This window comes from Branchiostoma belcheri, unplaced genomic scaffold (assembly GCF_001625305.1).
Source record: "Branchiostoma belcheri isolate BF01 breed outbred unplaced genomic scaffold, Haploidv18h27 scaffold15, whole genome shotgun sequence".
Classification (NCBI taxonomy): domain Eukaryota; kingdom Metazoa; phylum Chordata; class Leptocardii; order Amphioxiformes; family Branchiostomatidae; genus Branchiostoma; species Branchiostoma belcheri.
The window spans coordinates 1,784,446-1,799,566 of NW_017802935.1; the positions used below are offsets into that span (position 1 = coordinate 1,784,446).

The 15,121-nt window shown below is 41.4% G+C and overlaps 3 protein-coding genes across 7 annotated transcripts; 1 reads left to right on the plus strand and 2 right to left on the minus strand.

Moving 5' to 3' along the window:
- Positions 1 to 230: 230 nt before the first annotated feature.
- LOC109465256 (leucine-rich repeat-containing protein 15-like) lies at positions 231 to 2,085 on the minus strand. Its single transcript, XM_019762430.1, has one exon. The coding sequence runs from the start codon at positions 1,754 to 1,756 to the stop codon at positions 296 to 298; it is 1,461 nt and encodes a 486-aa protein (XP_019617989.1). The 5' UTR covers positions 1,757 to 2,085; the 3' UTR covers positions 231 to 295.
- Positions 2,086 to 2,610: 525 nt separating this feature from the next.
- LOC109465248 (zinc finger protein 281-like) lies at positions 2,611 to 12,843 on the plus strand. 5 transcript variants are annotated; one of them, XM_019762413.1, is made up of 9 exons: positions 2,612 to 2,721; positions 5,507 to 5,686; positions 6,146 to 6,238; positions 7,117 to 7,309; positions 7,926 to 8,084; positions 8,397 to 8,486; positions 9,212 to 9,477; positions 9,630 to 9,773; positions 10,272 to 12,843. In XM_019762413.1, exons 2-9 carry the CDS (start codon positions 5,540 to 5,542, stop codon positions 11,628 to 11,630), a joined length of 2,451 nt encoding a protein of 816 aa, XP_019617972.1. In that variant the 5' UTR covers positions 2,612 to 2,721; positions 5,507 to 5,539; the 3' UTR covers positions 11,631 to 12,843. The 5 variants fall into 5 exon arrangements, with proteins under 5 accessions (XP_019617975.1, XP_019617972.1, XP_019617971.1 ...); XM_019762412.1 differs by having other exon boundaries at positions 2,613 to 2,721; positions 6,125 to 6,238; XM_019762414.1 differs by having other exon boundaries at positions 2,613 to 2,721; positions 6,125 to 6,238; positions 7,117 to 7,285.
- Positions 12,844 to 13,646: 803 nt separating this feature from the next.
- On the minus strand, positions 13,647 to 14,881 carry LOC109465294 (oxidoreductase HTATIP2-like). Its single transcript, XM_019762491.1, has 3 exons — positions 14,748 to 14,881; positions 14,474 to 14,535; positions 13,647 to 14,157 (listed from the first exon to the last, which is right to left on the minus strand). Exons 1-3 carry the CDS (start codon positions 14,769 to 14,771, stop codon positions 13,941 to 13,943), a joined length of 303 nt encoding a protein of 100 aa, XP_019618050.1. The 5' UTR covers positions 14,772 to 14,881; the 3' UTR covers positions 13,647 to 13,940.
- Between the last annotated feature and the right edge of the window lie 240 nt (positions 14,882 to 15,121).

Genomic DNA, 15,121 nt, shown 5'->3' on the forward strand with positions numbered 1-15,121 from the left:
TGACATTTGATATGGTTCAGTCACTTCAGTGGCTGTAAGAATAATGACATTTGGTCCACGTATCATCCAGTGTTTCAGGGGGAAGGCAGACTGTAAACCTGCTTGATTTTCCTGTGAACAACAGCGCTGTCTTCTTGTAATGGAACTTACAAGCACTATTATTATCAGAATGACAACAGTTAACATTGAAATCACTCCTACATTTAAGGATATGCCTTTCTTTGGCTGTTCTGTCACACTCGTAACAGGATTTGTTTTGCTGAGGATATTCTCAGTTGTGTTGACCGTGGGCACTTCAGTGGTCAAAAGCTTTGTTTCCTCTGCACAGTGTGCTGTAAGGAGAGTTGAAGACAGTCTCTGTCTGTTGTTCACACACAGTACCATCAGGAGTGCTGGACATGGGTGCAGTGAAGACATGTAGGTGGGTTTTCTCCCAAGTGTTGATAACACATGTCACGTTCTTCATTTCTTCAATACCTCTGTTGTAGTTACTACCTTGCAATTGGCTACTGTTGACATCTGATAGAACAATAGCAACAATTTGGGGTTTGCAAGACTTGTCTACAGCCACAGGAACAATATGCAGAGTCTGAGTTCTTCCCGGCAATGCTACCTTTACGGCGGGGACGTTTTCCCATGCATGTTGGCACAAGTGGGTGATGTTTCCAGCATGTTTGTCTGATTCTGTGTTGTTTACTGATATGAGAATCAATGGCAGGCTATATTTTGTTTGGCTTTTTGTCCTTTGTTGAAGAAAAGTACATTGACTTTTGAGTTCCACACTTGGCTGAGCTGCCTGTGTGTGGTTGTCATGTTGCATTTGGACATGATAAAACTGTGCCATTTCGGGGGATTCAGTGATACAGAAAAGTGCTTCATTAACTCTTACTGCAATGCGCTGGGCAGAAAACAGACGATAGCCCAGTTGCCAGTTCATATCCAACTTATTGAGAGAAAGCAACCTATTCCCACCTAGAGACAGTATTCTTAGTCTGTGTAGCCCCTCTACAGTTTCCCTTAACAAATATGTTAACACATTACTGCTCAAGTCTAGGTCTACCAGCAATGACAGTGAGTTAAATGTATGTTGAGGAATGATTTTGATAGAATTGGATTTCAAGGAAAGTTTTCTTAACCATTTCAGATTGTAAAACCAAGATGGCTGGACACTTTGCAAAGAGTTATTGTCAAGTAACAATGTTACTAGGGAAGTGAGGTTTTGGAAGCATTTTGAATCCATGCTACTTATAAAGTTGTGTGACAATGACAGAAAGTGGAAAGTCATTGTTTGAAACTCATCACCAAACCAACTTCGCTTTACATGGGTCAGGTTGTTGAAGTCAAGTTGTAATGACCGCAATTGAGGGAACCTAGTCCAAAGACCCTGTTCCAAATCTGTGATTCCACATTCAATGAAAGCAAGGTCTCGTACTTCCGACTGCTGAGGTGGTCGTAGTTTCTGAACTGACAGTTTCCCAAATGAGAACCCCCGAATCGCTACACGGTTATTGTTAGGAAGGCATGCTGTGGTTGGCTGTGAGGAGTTCTTTATATCTAGTACTGACTGTCGCTGTAGCTGTGCAGTGCATGATAAACATATGCCCTCAGGGTGGGGTCGATTATATGATGGTCTATTAGGTTCGTGTTGAATACAGGATGACCAGGATTTTGTGTTCTTGCACCCAGGAAAACATGTCGGGTCCAAACTTGCACCAGTCACAATGATGGTGCAAACAACTATCACTACACTTAACATGCTGAATATGAAACTATATATGATATCTAAGTTCTGTAATAATAACGGTCTGTGCCGATGTCTGATGCAGGGTTGTTACCCCCAGTCAGGGCCGGCAGACAACCAGACGGTTGGCGTGCCTGAAAAATGAAATAAATTATCCTTGCAAAGTTGCAATCAAAATGACAAAGCATCAATACTTTGGGCACTTATACACAAGTATCATGACAAATATAGTACACCTTCATATGCATAGCAAAACGACTAGGCTTTTGTTACTTACTAATCATGTTTATACAGTGTACAATGAATTAAAAAGTCTATCAAGTAACAAAATTAGCCTAACCTACCTTTCTCCTATGACCAGAAATCTTACAGCCTCCCTCTTTTGTCAGTTTGTCTGATTCAAGATGTCCTGTTTTTTTTTACCGGTAGCCGTGAGCATGTAGCGGAAGATCGCATGAAGTTTGCCACCGCTGAGTGAACTAGTTGTACATCTCTTGCAGTGTGTACTGCAACCTGTTCAGTTCTCACAATTTATACCTACTAGATCATCTAATTTTATGCATTGTCAGGGTGAGGGTAAAGCAAGAGGGCAAGCAGCACTAAGCCTGTTGAGTTGTTTTCCTACTTGTGGAAACATTAAAGACGTCAAAGGGTTTAAAAGTGTATTTCAAATGCTTCAAGTATCAAATGATGGCGGAATTTGCTAAGAAATGGCATTAAATGTCAATATCCAACAGATGTTTTTCCTCATCCAGAATATCTTTTTGTTTTTCCGACCTGAAATTGCATTGGATGCCTTTAAAGCCATTTTTCATAGATGATACTGTGACTAGTATTAGCTCTTTGTTTTGTTTGAATTTCCCGCCATAAGTCCTTATACGGACGCCCGCGGTGTTCCCAGCATGCAGTTCGACTCCATGGCGTACTTGTCTGCTCCCCCCACCCTTGTGACCAACTGACGACAATTTCTCTGATTTTTGGTGAGTAATTCGCAACAAAACTGCCATTTTCGACACTCTACAGATTGTGTAGTACATGTAGAACCCATTTGTGGTAGTATTAGTGGAATACGAGTCGTGAAAGATGAGAAAAATGACGATTTTGTTGTGGATAAACAAGTCCATTTTTGCTGCCTCAGGACGTCTCGATTGCATGCAAATTTGCATGCACACGCAGTGACTACGTGTGCGCCATTGTCTCCTTTCCCTCCACTATCCTCCCGTCTAACGTCGCAAATATTTCAGGGACCTTCCATCCGTAAATTCCTGGGTTCACTTCGATCCGTTGACAAGGGGCATGTGGGAGGGGGGCATCGTCGTCGGCAGGGTGGGAGGGCGCGGGGGGAGGGCGGGAGATCGGGGAAAAATCGGTGAGGGAGATTTGGTGCATTTTTGCGCTGCAAATGGCGCCGCGTGGCACCACGGCATTCTTACAGGCACTGCGCCCGCCTGTTATAACACACTATCGGATTTCCCAGGCCGGAGTTTGTCGGTACAATGGGCACGGTGGGACAGGGTAGCCGGGAAAGAAGGGCAGCGCTGGCGCCTGCTGAGGGAGGTGGGGAGGGGGGCGAGTTGGGCCGTCGGTGGGGAGGGCAGGGTGTGGAGTAGGGCTGCGGACCGGTACATTGTACCGGTCCAATACCGTAAAAATCGTTTCGGTACAGGTCCAAAATACCGGATCATGAAGTAACGAGTATATACCGAAATAGCTAGTTTACACCATGTATATGACTAAAGATAGTTAAATCCTACCACAAAGACGAAAAATTAGCACTGGAAAAGACGTAAACACCGTCGATTGATTTGAGATCCTCAGTCTCACGAGACATCGCGAGAGTGTGGCTGATCCAGGGTTGTGATAAAGATACTGACAAGTTGTCAACACTTTATTATTGTTTCTGTGTCATGATTGAAAAAGTGAAGAACACGTGTTAATTTGCCAAATTGTTCAGGTACAGGTACAGGTCCGGACCTGTACCTAAACCTCTGTACCGGTACCTGTACCTGTACCTGATGTTACGTTTAGGTACGCAGCCCTAGTGTGGAGTGACACACATACAGGGACACAACATAGCAACGTCGCGTGTGCGTCATAGACGCGTCAGGCGGCAGTATAATTATGCATAATCTTTAGTTTAGTGTAGATTTCTAGCTTCTTTGATGATTTTGGGTTTAGATGCTAGTTTTTAGATGTTCAATTTGCAATAAACTTATCATTTCTTTTGGAAATTTAGGTCATCAAAGGCAATTCAAATATGGGCATACCCAATTAAAGGAAGCTCCTTAAGGAAATTATTAAAGTCATTGCGTTTTTTTAGTCAAAATAGTCAAAGAAGACACTTGATACTCAAGAAATGATCTGTCCAGGGAGTAAAAAGAAATGATATTCAAAACATGATATTCTTCATGATTTCTTCCTCTTCACCTACTACTACTGTCGTACTGAGTACTGCCAAGCCCCACAACTGGGGTTATTGGCAATATTGGGTCTTCTTGGCACAGATTGTGCCAGAAAATTATCACTGATATCAGTTAGTAAAAGAAATTACTTTTGCCTCATGGAATAGAGATGTTTGTGTTAAAAAGTGTGTGGATGAAAAATTTTTCATAAAGATACCCAGATTTGATTTGGGTACACAAAAGAATTCTGAGCAACTTGATGAAGATGTGAGGCGTACAGTCCTTATCCATCCATGTCATCCAGATTTGCTAGTAACAGCCTTAAAAATATATGTGTGAAGCTATATAAAACATTGTTCACTTTTCAAAATTTTGTCACTATGAAAGCATGAAATAGTGTGTGTAACTGTGTATCACCAGATGAAATGTCTTCCTGACATATATTTACAATTACATGGCTATAGATATTTTTTTTCACTACTGTGACCTAAATTCTTGCAACTAAATCTGATTAGTCTCCACCGAAGATTAGATGGACAGTTTATTAAGTTTTGTCCACAAACCCAGCATTAAGTCTGGTATTAACTGGGTTCCTACATCAAACATTGCAATATTTCATTGTCTGTCTGGCAGATTGACATCGATCCTATAAGTATAACAGAGATTTAACTGTTTTTGTTTTCATGAGATCTTGATGCTTGTGTACCACAAACAATTCTCCGGTGCTTTTTCACTGTGCAACTGTGCTTTTTCCATTTTCCTAGTTTCATGGATACAATTTACAGAGACTTACTCAAACTACATGTAGTTACATACACCTGTACTACAACTTATAAAGCTGATATATTATGTTATCATTGTTGACTGAGGAAAGTCAAGGCATCAATTGCTAAGAGCAGGGGTGGCAGCTTATATGACCCATTTTATATGGACAATTTATCTTTATATGGCCCACTGCACCAAAATAAGGTAAAAATGTCACTGGAGATGTTGTTACTGCATGCTTTTATATGCATGTTCTTTAACATGCTAACTGCTCAGAAAATAAATCTTTTAGGAAAAAAGTATTTTCTTTACTGTTGTTTGTTCTTGTCGTTTATGCAAAAGGCAGATCATATAGACCCAGATTTCAGTCATGAACATTTTTACCATGTTGTATCTTGGTAACTAAGTAGCTTGTGCTGTGTTTTCCTCTTAAAGCGATATTATGTTAGATCATTGCGCCAAAACTTTTAATATTTGATGATCAGATTGAAATTTTCTCAACTTTCAACATATTAGTGTGGTTATTTCGCTGTCAAGCCATGTACCACATGTAAATGGTCCCATGATTTGAAGGTCTGACTTTCCTGTTTGTGGGCAGGTGTGTGGAGACGAGCGGTGAGGCGACGTCAGCATGGCGGAGGCCAGCGAGGAGTCTATCGTTCTGAAGATCAAGCAGGCGCTACTGACCAAGAACCGCTCCGGTGAGGGCTCGGAGATGCCGGTGGAGCAGCCGGGAACGCGGGAAATCCTGGTACAGCATGGGAACGGTTCAGCTCATGTAAGCATACTTTTAGTTTTGTCTTCTTTCAATTTTTTCTGAAAAGTTGTGCTCAGTTGTTTGTAAGCAGAATATGGGAACGGTTCAGCACATATAGGGACACTTTTAGCTTTTTGTCTTCTTCGTTCGATTTTTTTCAGAAAAGTTGTGCTCAGTTGTATGGAAAGATGTGCTGGCATTGCCTTGGAAAGTAAACAGATAGTCAAATTTCAATCCATAGGTAGACAGTAGTCAACTACTTTTCTTGTATTGATCTGTTTGTTACCAATTTTCCATTCCATTTCATGTCATCTGTCAATGTATTCATGGTTAAGAAATGACATAATCATTTTAATGTGTCGTCCGATCTTTTGATTATTCTGTTCTAGCTCATGCTTTGATTTGGTTTGATTTGTTTTAATTCTGAATAACTGACGGAGGGAACCCTTTTGTATAAAGGGTGACGCATCCATATTTCAGGTGCAAACAGTGGAGGTACCTGAACCTGTACAGACAGAGACTGTCATCGACCCAACCGACCAGTTATACGAGACAAAGGAAGAACAAATTCAGGTATCCAAGTGTGGTAATACTAGTACTAACTTATTGTAAGATGATTTTTTGTGGTTTAGATTTAAAGAGTTTAGACTGGTTATGACTGGTGTTGCCTGCTTTTTTATACTTGTCAACATTTCTAGTTAGTCATGTCTTGAATTTGGTACCAAGAGTATATAATGAGCTGTGCATGATAGAAGGCGAAAGTCTATTATGTTTTTACAATTGTCAGAATTCCAGCTTGTAACGTATTGATAAACAGAGATATGTTCCACATAACTAGGAAACTGTAAATAGTTCAGATGATGTTTGTTTACGTATAAACGAAAACATCCCTACAATACGATTGATAAGATGATCACAAAGACAAAGAAAATTTCTATGTACCTTGAAGTGGAAATTTGTATTATGTATGATCATAAGGTATATGTAACACAGAACTGTACAAGACACTGACTAGAAAAACTGAACTAATGTACTAACCAGGTCTTGCCTCTCTGTCACCATAATCATTGTACCATGAGGTCTGTTGTGGTACACATTGCATCCTGCCTGCTTTACCCTTGTCAGCACGAAGCTTGTAGTTAGAAGGCAGAGTAGTTGTTTACAAATCCTGCTTGTGCAGATGTTTGCAGATGCAGTTGTAACCGGAAGAGTGTTTGTTACGGCTGTGTACACGTACACCATACTTGTAAATTGTTCAGGTACAGGTGCAGACAAAGTTTCTTGTGTGTTGGAACCAGAACAAATTATAACCCTATTAAGACACCAGTTTTTAAAAATGTAAACAGTACCTGTACCTGTGCTGTAGTTTGTAGCCTGTGTCTGTTTTTTGCATGTTGCTGCGTTGTCTGCATGCCTGCTATAACACCCCTCTCACCCACCCTGCACTGTAGGATGTCGAAATTTCCTTGCAGCCCGAAGACATCCCGCAAAACGAGGAGGTTGTGGTGTCCCAGGAGGATGAAGAAGACGACTACCTGAGCGTCCCGTTACACGACGGGCGGTCGCCGCGTGCTCGGCGCCACAGCTCCAGCTCAAGTGAAGATAGTAGTGATAGTAGAAGTGAGTCTGAGTCTGAATCCGCAGGTCAGAGTCGGCATCATATTTTCTGTTCAACTCTTGGTTTTTGGTTTTCCTGTCTTCATCTTTGTTGCTGGGTGCTTTTGCTTTCCCTTCTGTTAATTTCTAGAAAATATTTACAGATTTACAAAGGAAAATTTTGTGAACTAACACTAGAAAACTTACATGATTTGTAAAATTACTCTGAAATTTGAAGTGGTCTTTGCTCTACATTATGTTCCTCTTGGCTGAAGGAGGTTTAAAGTTTAAACCAAATTCTAGTGATATACTAACTTATTATGATTTGATTTTTTATTTCAACATTGTTTAAGACAAGTACAACACATAGTGGTGACACACTCTTCCAGTGTTCACCCAAGTGTTGTTACTTATATTGATATCATCCCTGGAAGGGAACAAATTAATAAAAGTATACATAAGATTTCTTAAACTTTGCTCTTTCATGATCCCTCTTTGGATGATGGAACAGAGACCATGTATTGTATCATTCATTCCAAACCCATATGTCTAAAGTAAAATTGTTTCTTCATTTCTGCGCTCTTGTGGAAAGTATGTAGACCGCAGATATGGGCAAAGGTGTATTGACTCAACTTGAACATTGTTTTATTTTCCTGGCCAACAGAAGACATGGTGATTGACCAACAGTCAGCACCGAGCACGTCCAAGCCTCGCAAGAGAAGCATGAGTACTGGCACCGGGGAACGGCCGCACAGGTGCAACAGGTGTAAGGCTGCCTTCAAGACATCTTACCACCTGAGGAGACACATCTCTACACATACTGGTACGTCTGCTTTCCTTAAGGTGTTTCTTAAGACTTATGGTAGTGATATTCTGCTCTTAGTCTTGATGTAGATTTGGCAAGCAGTTGCCTTCTTAATGCTTAACAAGCAGAAATGTCTTCATTGATTTTCCCCATATGAATAAATGTCTCTGTACCCACTTTCCTGTTTTTTTTTTTTTGTTTTTTTGTGTGTGTGTGTATTTGCCTTTGGAAATCCTTGAGGAGAATTTATAGCTCAGAGAATACTGCAAAGCTTGTCTGTGGTCTATGGAAGAAAGGCATTGATGGTTGCGTATTTCCAACTTTCCCTAGGTGAATATGCGTACCATTGTCTGGAATGCAGCAAAGGTTTCCGGACCAAGTACCATCTAGACCGTCACCAGATAGTGCACAACAAAACCTGTAAGAGCATCCCTTAAAGGCTAAGTGGCATGGATAACATGGGAACAGAATAAAGCACTTCTTTTTCTCAATTACTGAAATTTGATGTGGATTTGAAGAAATGTTTGCAAGCAGTGCATTTTGCTGTTCCCGTGTTATTCATGCTGAAGATTTGGTCTTATTGGATGGTGAAAAACTAGAGTACCTGGGGAAAAAGGCGGCGTCTTTTCCCCCCTGAAGAAGGGTAGGTCTCTTATCCTGGACCGTGGCTTCAGGGCTCAAACTTTGAAACCAAAAGTGTGACAAGTTCTAACTGCTTTGGGTTTTACCCCTGCTGGACTTGTGTCTAGTGAGGAAAAGTTTTTTCTGCAAGACCTTTGATGGACGTGTTTGAGTCCAGACCAAATTTTGAGCCCTGTAGTTTTCAGGGCAGGAAAATTTCCTCTCTCTGTTTTGCCTTTCCATTCTTGCTGACTGTTGATCTGTAGATGCTATAAGTGATTGAATAGTGGAGAAAGTTTTTTTTGATTTTGATAATGGTTGAAGGATGGGGAAGTCAGAGCCCTGGCCTGTGGTTCATGCATGAGGATATTATCATGTCCACCAAGTTGGGACATTTTTGCCAGGTACTCTGTATTTTCCCCTCATTTAAGACCACATCTGTTTCACAGTGCCCAAACACGGCACTGTAAAAGAAAAGATACTAATTCTAGAAAAAGATCTGAAGTTTTTCTGTATTTCTTCAGGTGAGAAACCGTTCCAGTGTGAAGACTGTAACAAGTGTTTCATCCAGAAGTACCACCTGAACCGGCACCTGCGCGTACACAGCGGGGACAAACCGTACCAGTGTAGCGACTGCGGGGCCTCGTTCGCTCGCTCGGACCGACTGCTGCGTCACAAGCGACAGAAGCACCCGGGGAGCGAGCTGACGCTGAGCGAGCGACCCTTCATGAAACACAGCTCCAAGAAGTTCAAGTGTAATTACTGCAAGTTCTCATCTGTACACAAGAAGGTAAATTTTCAGTCTTCTTAAGTCATAGTTGGATTTGAAGCAGCTGCATTATGAAACATTTATATACATAAGTGTATGCATATATACATGACAACAACTCTATCAGTTTGGGGATGGAGAGGACTGATAGAAATTGTTCAATGTCCCTCCAGGATGTGGAAAAACACCAAAAGACTCATGAGAGAAGGAAAGGAAAGAAGGGACCCAAGTTGACAGCAGCAGTGAAAGCATCCAAAGGTCAAACCAAGGGAGCAGCCAAACGTAAAAGGAAGCAGCCCAAGCAGATTGGCAGAACTGTAAGTTGCTAAAATGCTGGAAGAATGACCCAAAAACTGCAGCATACACAGTGGTGTTTTTAATTTGATCGGAGCCAGTACTTGTGGAAATAAATGACATAGATACTTAATAGTGCAATGCTGCTATTGCAGTAAGACAACAAGTCCCATTAATCTGTGTCCCTAGATAAGTTTTCAGCAAGTTGATTACAGTATGATTTAGGATTAGCACATCAAAGTGTGAGATTTAGGTACTAATCCGACTGAGAGGAAAGTTGTTGGATCTTAGGATTCTGTTGTTTTGTGTGTGGTTTATTTGTCTGGCCTATATTTGTATGGAGGACCCAGATATTTGAACACCCCACCTCCCCCAAAACCCTTTGTAGAATACATGTAGCTATAGTTTGATGGGTGGTTGTCTTAGTAGAAACTTTTTGACATCTCTGTTCCCCAACTTCTGAAATACTAGATTAAGCTTTAGTTATGCTTGGCTGGTGTTAACTGAGATTTGTCTTACAGACTGGGGACGACAGTGATTCAGATTCTGATGGAGACACCAAGGCAAAGAGGGGCAAGGGGGTAGACGACTCGCCGCGATTCTCTCCACTCAAGATCAAAATTACCACCACCAAGAAGGGCACCAAGAAGGTCACCAGTAGTAGAGGAAGGGCGGCGGGAAAAACATCCACGAGGGGGCAGAAGAGGAGACGTGGAGGCGGTCGGGGAAGGGGCGGCGGCAGGGACAGTTCCGACGCCAACGTGTACTCCAAAAAGAGGAGGTACCTGAAGGCCGTGGAAGGGAACATGGCGGGCGTTAGTCTGGAGACAGGGAACCTGGAGTCGGACGGTAAAGGGGAGATCATTGAGACAATAGAATGTGTGGAAATCAGTCAGGAAACGTTAATCCCCTCCTCAGAACCCACCAGGCCGGTCGCCACCATCCCAGACTTAGGAAACCCGGGGTTCAGTCATTCCATGGGGACGGGCAAGCCGGCCGCCCAGGGAATGCCGTCGCTGCTCCAGCCGTTCGCTGCCGCCATGACGACTGCGGGGAAGGGGCAGTTTGTGAGCGTGCAGCCGCCGACGGGACAGAAGGCGCAGCTGCACATACAGGGGGACGTGGCGGAGATCATGTCAGCTCCCGCCGGCGAGGTCACCTCACAAATCACCATCACCACGCTTCACCAGGGATTCCCACAACAACAACATCAACAACAACAACAACAGGACTTTCACTTTACTAATGCTGGCCAGGGTCAGGTCACAGGGCAAGGGTCAAGCAGGACTTTCCCTTCCACACAGCCTGACTTTCAGCAGGGCCCTCCTCCTAGCTACAGCTATGCAGTCAGCCAAAGTTCCAACCAAGTGGAGGTGCCTCAGCAGCATATAGTTAAACAGGAGGTGGTGTATCCGGTACAGAACCCACCACCCCTCCAGCAGCCCAAAATGGACACTTCCACCACGGTAGGGGAACAGATCCAATTCACCACCACTATGGAATATACCAATGAGCAGACTCAGGGGGGGTTGAACAGCAGACAACCGCAGGTCAGCCTCCAACCCAATCAGGTCACGACGAGTCAGCAGCCCCAGCAGCAATACACCACCACGACCATCTCTCCGCAGCGCGTGCGCGTGGAGAGGATGCCCACCACCAGTCCCGTGTACGGAAACCGCTTCTCGGGGGTGGAAATTTCCCCGTCGCGGCCTCCTCCCAACAGCAATGCACAACAACGCCTACAGTTTGAGTCATTCCAAGGGTCGCTGAACAATACCGCAATGCCCCAGCAAATCTTACAGAGCGAAGCCACGTCCCCCACAGAGACAAATTTCCCTCAGTATTCAGTTCAAACAGACTCTAATCAGTTCCAATCTTGATCCTGTGCTGTAGATCATCGTCATAATTATAACTTAGTGGCACATGTGGTTTCAGGGTGTGAATGAAAATGACCTGTACAAAATTTGAATGTTTCTGTTTGTATCTGATCATGATGTAGGGTTGCAAACCAAAGGGAAAGGGGAAAACCAGAACAACCACTGCTTAATTCGTATTTTCATCAAGGAACTAATACAATGGTCATTGTTATACTTAACCCACAATATTCCCTATGCTTGTATAAACCTGGTAGCAGAAAGTGTTCCTCACGATTCAATACTTGTTACAGTGATGCATATCGTTTCATAATGTTTGCTATCCATAACAGGTCTGTTCTGATTCAAACAGACTTCCCAGAGTTGTAGTAGCTATTCCTGCTTTTGTAAATATTATTGTATACTTAATTGGATTTTTTTCGTTTTGCGAGGAATGGTCTTCAGTAGTATACCTAGCATCTTGTTGTGTTGAATTATATGTAAGTTATGGAAATAGAGGACTGTCCCCTCTGAGGCTGTAGAAGTGTTCTGACAGGCTGTTTCCACAGTGTTCCTGCTTCCTCAATGTTTGTATAGATGCAAAGACTCTGACTGACACAATGTTTGTGCTAACATCCTCTTGTATACTAAAAAAGCCTGGTCCCTCCTCAACTAAATGTAGAATCGTTCTGTATCACACTTCTTCATTATCTTGATTTGAAGGGTAGTACAAAGTATTTTTAAACATTTTCCATTATCCATTGAGTGCTTCTTTCGGTGTTCCAAAACTTTGCCAGAAGTCAGCTTTGGAAGTTTGATCTGGAATTGAATTGGGCCCTCATGTTGGTACAAGTTTGTACTCACTGGCATATCGATAAGAACACACAGGGCAATTTCAATGACAGCATTGTCATTGAAATCAATGATTCTCAACAACATGACCAGTTTTGGCCCAGATATTACCTTTCAAAGTGTGTCCTACTTTTCCTGTGGATGTGTGAGCACAGTAGGTACTTACAACCATTGAAACTGTACACTGAACTGTTTACAGAGGTATAAAGGGGTTGTATTTGTTTGCAGTCACATCCAATCAAGTATGGAAGAGGAACTAATCGTGATAGTTTTTATTTTTTGAGAGTAACCTACAGATTGTGGAGTTGTGAATTGTCTATGTGATCCCGGTGTTAACTTGAACCCAAGGTTTTTGATTGAAAATTATACCACAGAGTTGTAAGGACTATATGGAGTTGTTCTTTTTGTACAGAAAGTTGCCTTATGATGGATATGTATATGTATCCACTGCTCCAACTTCCTTTAACTTTTCTACCACACTAAAATTTTTCCTTTTTTAAAATCTCTGCTTGTACATGTTATGTAAGCCAGTAATTTATTTAGGAATCAAAAGGGAAATAATTTTTTATTCTTTCCCCCAAATTGTACTGTGATACCATGGTATGCACCTCTAACTGGCTTTAAGAGGAAAAAGTTTAAAATGTCCTGCATCTTGGAGTTGTGTTTTGTTAGTTGTACAAGCTGTGTCAAGAAGTATCCTTTATTTATTCTCAATTTGAGCATGTTTCATACTGGAAGTTTCACACACCTCAACAATAATCCACACTTAGTCAAATGCAAATGCTGTCATGACAAAGCTCTTCAGGAGTACAGTAATTGTTTTACATTTGATTCAAAATAGAAACGAACTTGTGGCACAGACTTGTTAAAACGATTGTACACCTTCCGTATGTTTGCATCAGCACACTTATTGTACATACACTGTTACAGGCTTGCAGTGGCAGGGTTTGAATGTGTCGAATTTTCGTGTAATTTTAATGGAGGGGGAAGAAATAACCACAATGGAAACGCCGATCTGTTCAATCATAGAGTGTAGATGGACCAAAATGTACATTTCTCAATACAGACGGGAATTAAAATACAACACAACTTGTTTGAATGATTTTTTTTTTTCAAAATTATCTTTGCCCAAATGAGTTATTGCTGTGACTTGACCTACTTGGTTTGGATGGGGAAATCAGACATATTTGAACTGGGTTTGTAGAATGTGGGTTTTATGAAACATACACACAAAATTGATAGACATAAATTCTTGTTTTAGAAATAATAACTTTATTGCAATATACTAGGTATATATATATAATGTATGGTATCTACTGTTATCTAACAAACATACAAAACAGTAGTATGGGATGAAAGTATGCTTTTATATAAAATCCATCAAAAAAGACATATTTTCCTAACTATTTCTCGAACTAATTCTCTGACCTTGTTATACAAGAGTTTGTTGAAAGGCACACAAGACATCACTAAAAAAATGTACAACTATTTTTTACATTCCTTTCCACTTGCCACTAGATGGATACCTTTGTTATCAATAATCTTCACTGCGTCTTCACTCGGGTCCAGGACAGTGTTGACCATGGCTTTGCCAATAGTTTCAGCAGGAACAGACATCAGTGTGGGTTTGAAGTAGATGATGGGAGTCAACAGCGCAACTAAGACCCTGGAATTCCTCCTGTTCTGCTGGGCTAGGATCAGTCTGATGGGAAAGTAACAAGATTTTTTTTATCTTTGTTTCATCAAAAAATGAAATGTTTTCTATTATCTCAAACATTGGATCAACAATACACGTGTCAGTGAATAATTTCAGCAGGTTGGTAAATGATTGAATAGCAAAGTTCTTTATTCACAAGGACTGATGTTTCGTGACCTTTTTTGTTCTGTCAATGTTTTGATGGACAGTCATCGAAACTTAGGTTCAAGTGGTTGTGAACAAAGTATGTTAGAAGAAGAATGTTTGACAAAGTAAAAAATGTTAATGTTACAACACAAGCAAAAACAAAATATTTCATTACCCTGGTCGGAATATAGACAACTTCTGAAAGCTCATGTCTGTGCACTCAGCTTCCACCTCACCCTGGAAAGGAGAATGTTACAGAAAAAGTGGATCTTTTGTCTCAGAAAACCATTTCAGAAAAGGAAGTCAAACACAAGAACTTGTCTTTTTCCATGATTTGGACAAGAATTTGCAATAAACGTCTTTATTATGTAACTTGTATAAATAACAGAAAAATGACTGGAAAATGAGCCATGGAGCTATAGCATGATAGAAGTTAACTACTGTCATACCTTCAGTCTCTTGTGGACCATCATGGAGTCCTTGTCTGCATCAATGGCAGATGTAAGTACAAAATGGCTGCAGCCTCCAGCTTTAGCCAGCTCTGCTACTTTCACGATGTAGTCATGGTTCGTTTTTTGGTATTCCTCCTGACCAAAAAACAAATAACACATTATAATATGTTTCTGGCCATGAGCATACTAGTAGTTTCTGCAGTTAAAACATGAAGGTTTATACAATCATGCTTAGGTAGCCTTATGGTAGTCTCCTCCAGACTTCTTTTGCGGGGTGAATAAATCGTAGAAATCGGCCTAAAAAGGGTATTAATTGGCCAGAGAAGGTAGCCGGCCAGAGAAGCTCCATTGCCCCGCCAAGAAGTCTGTCA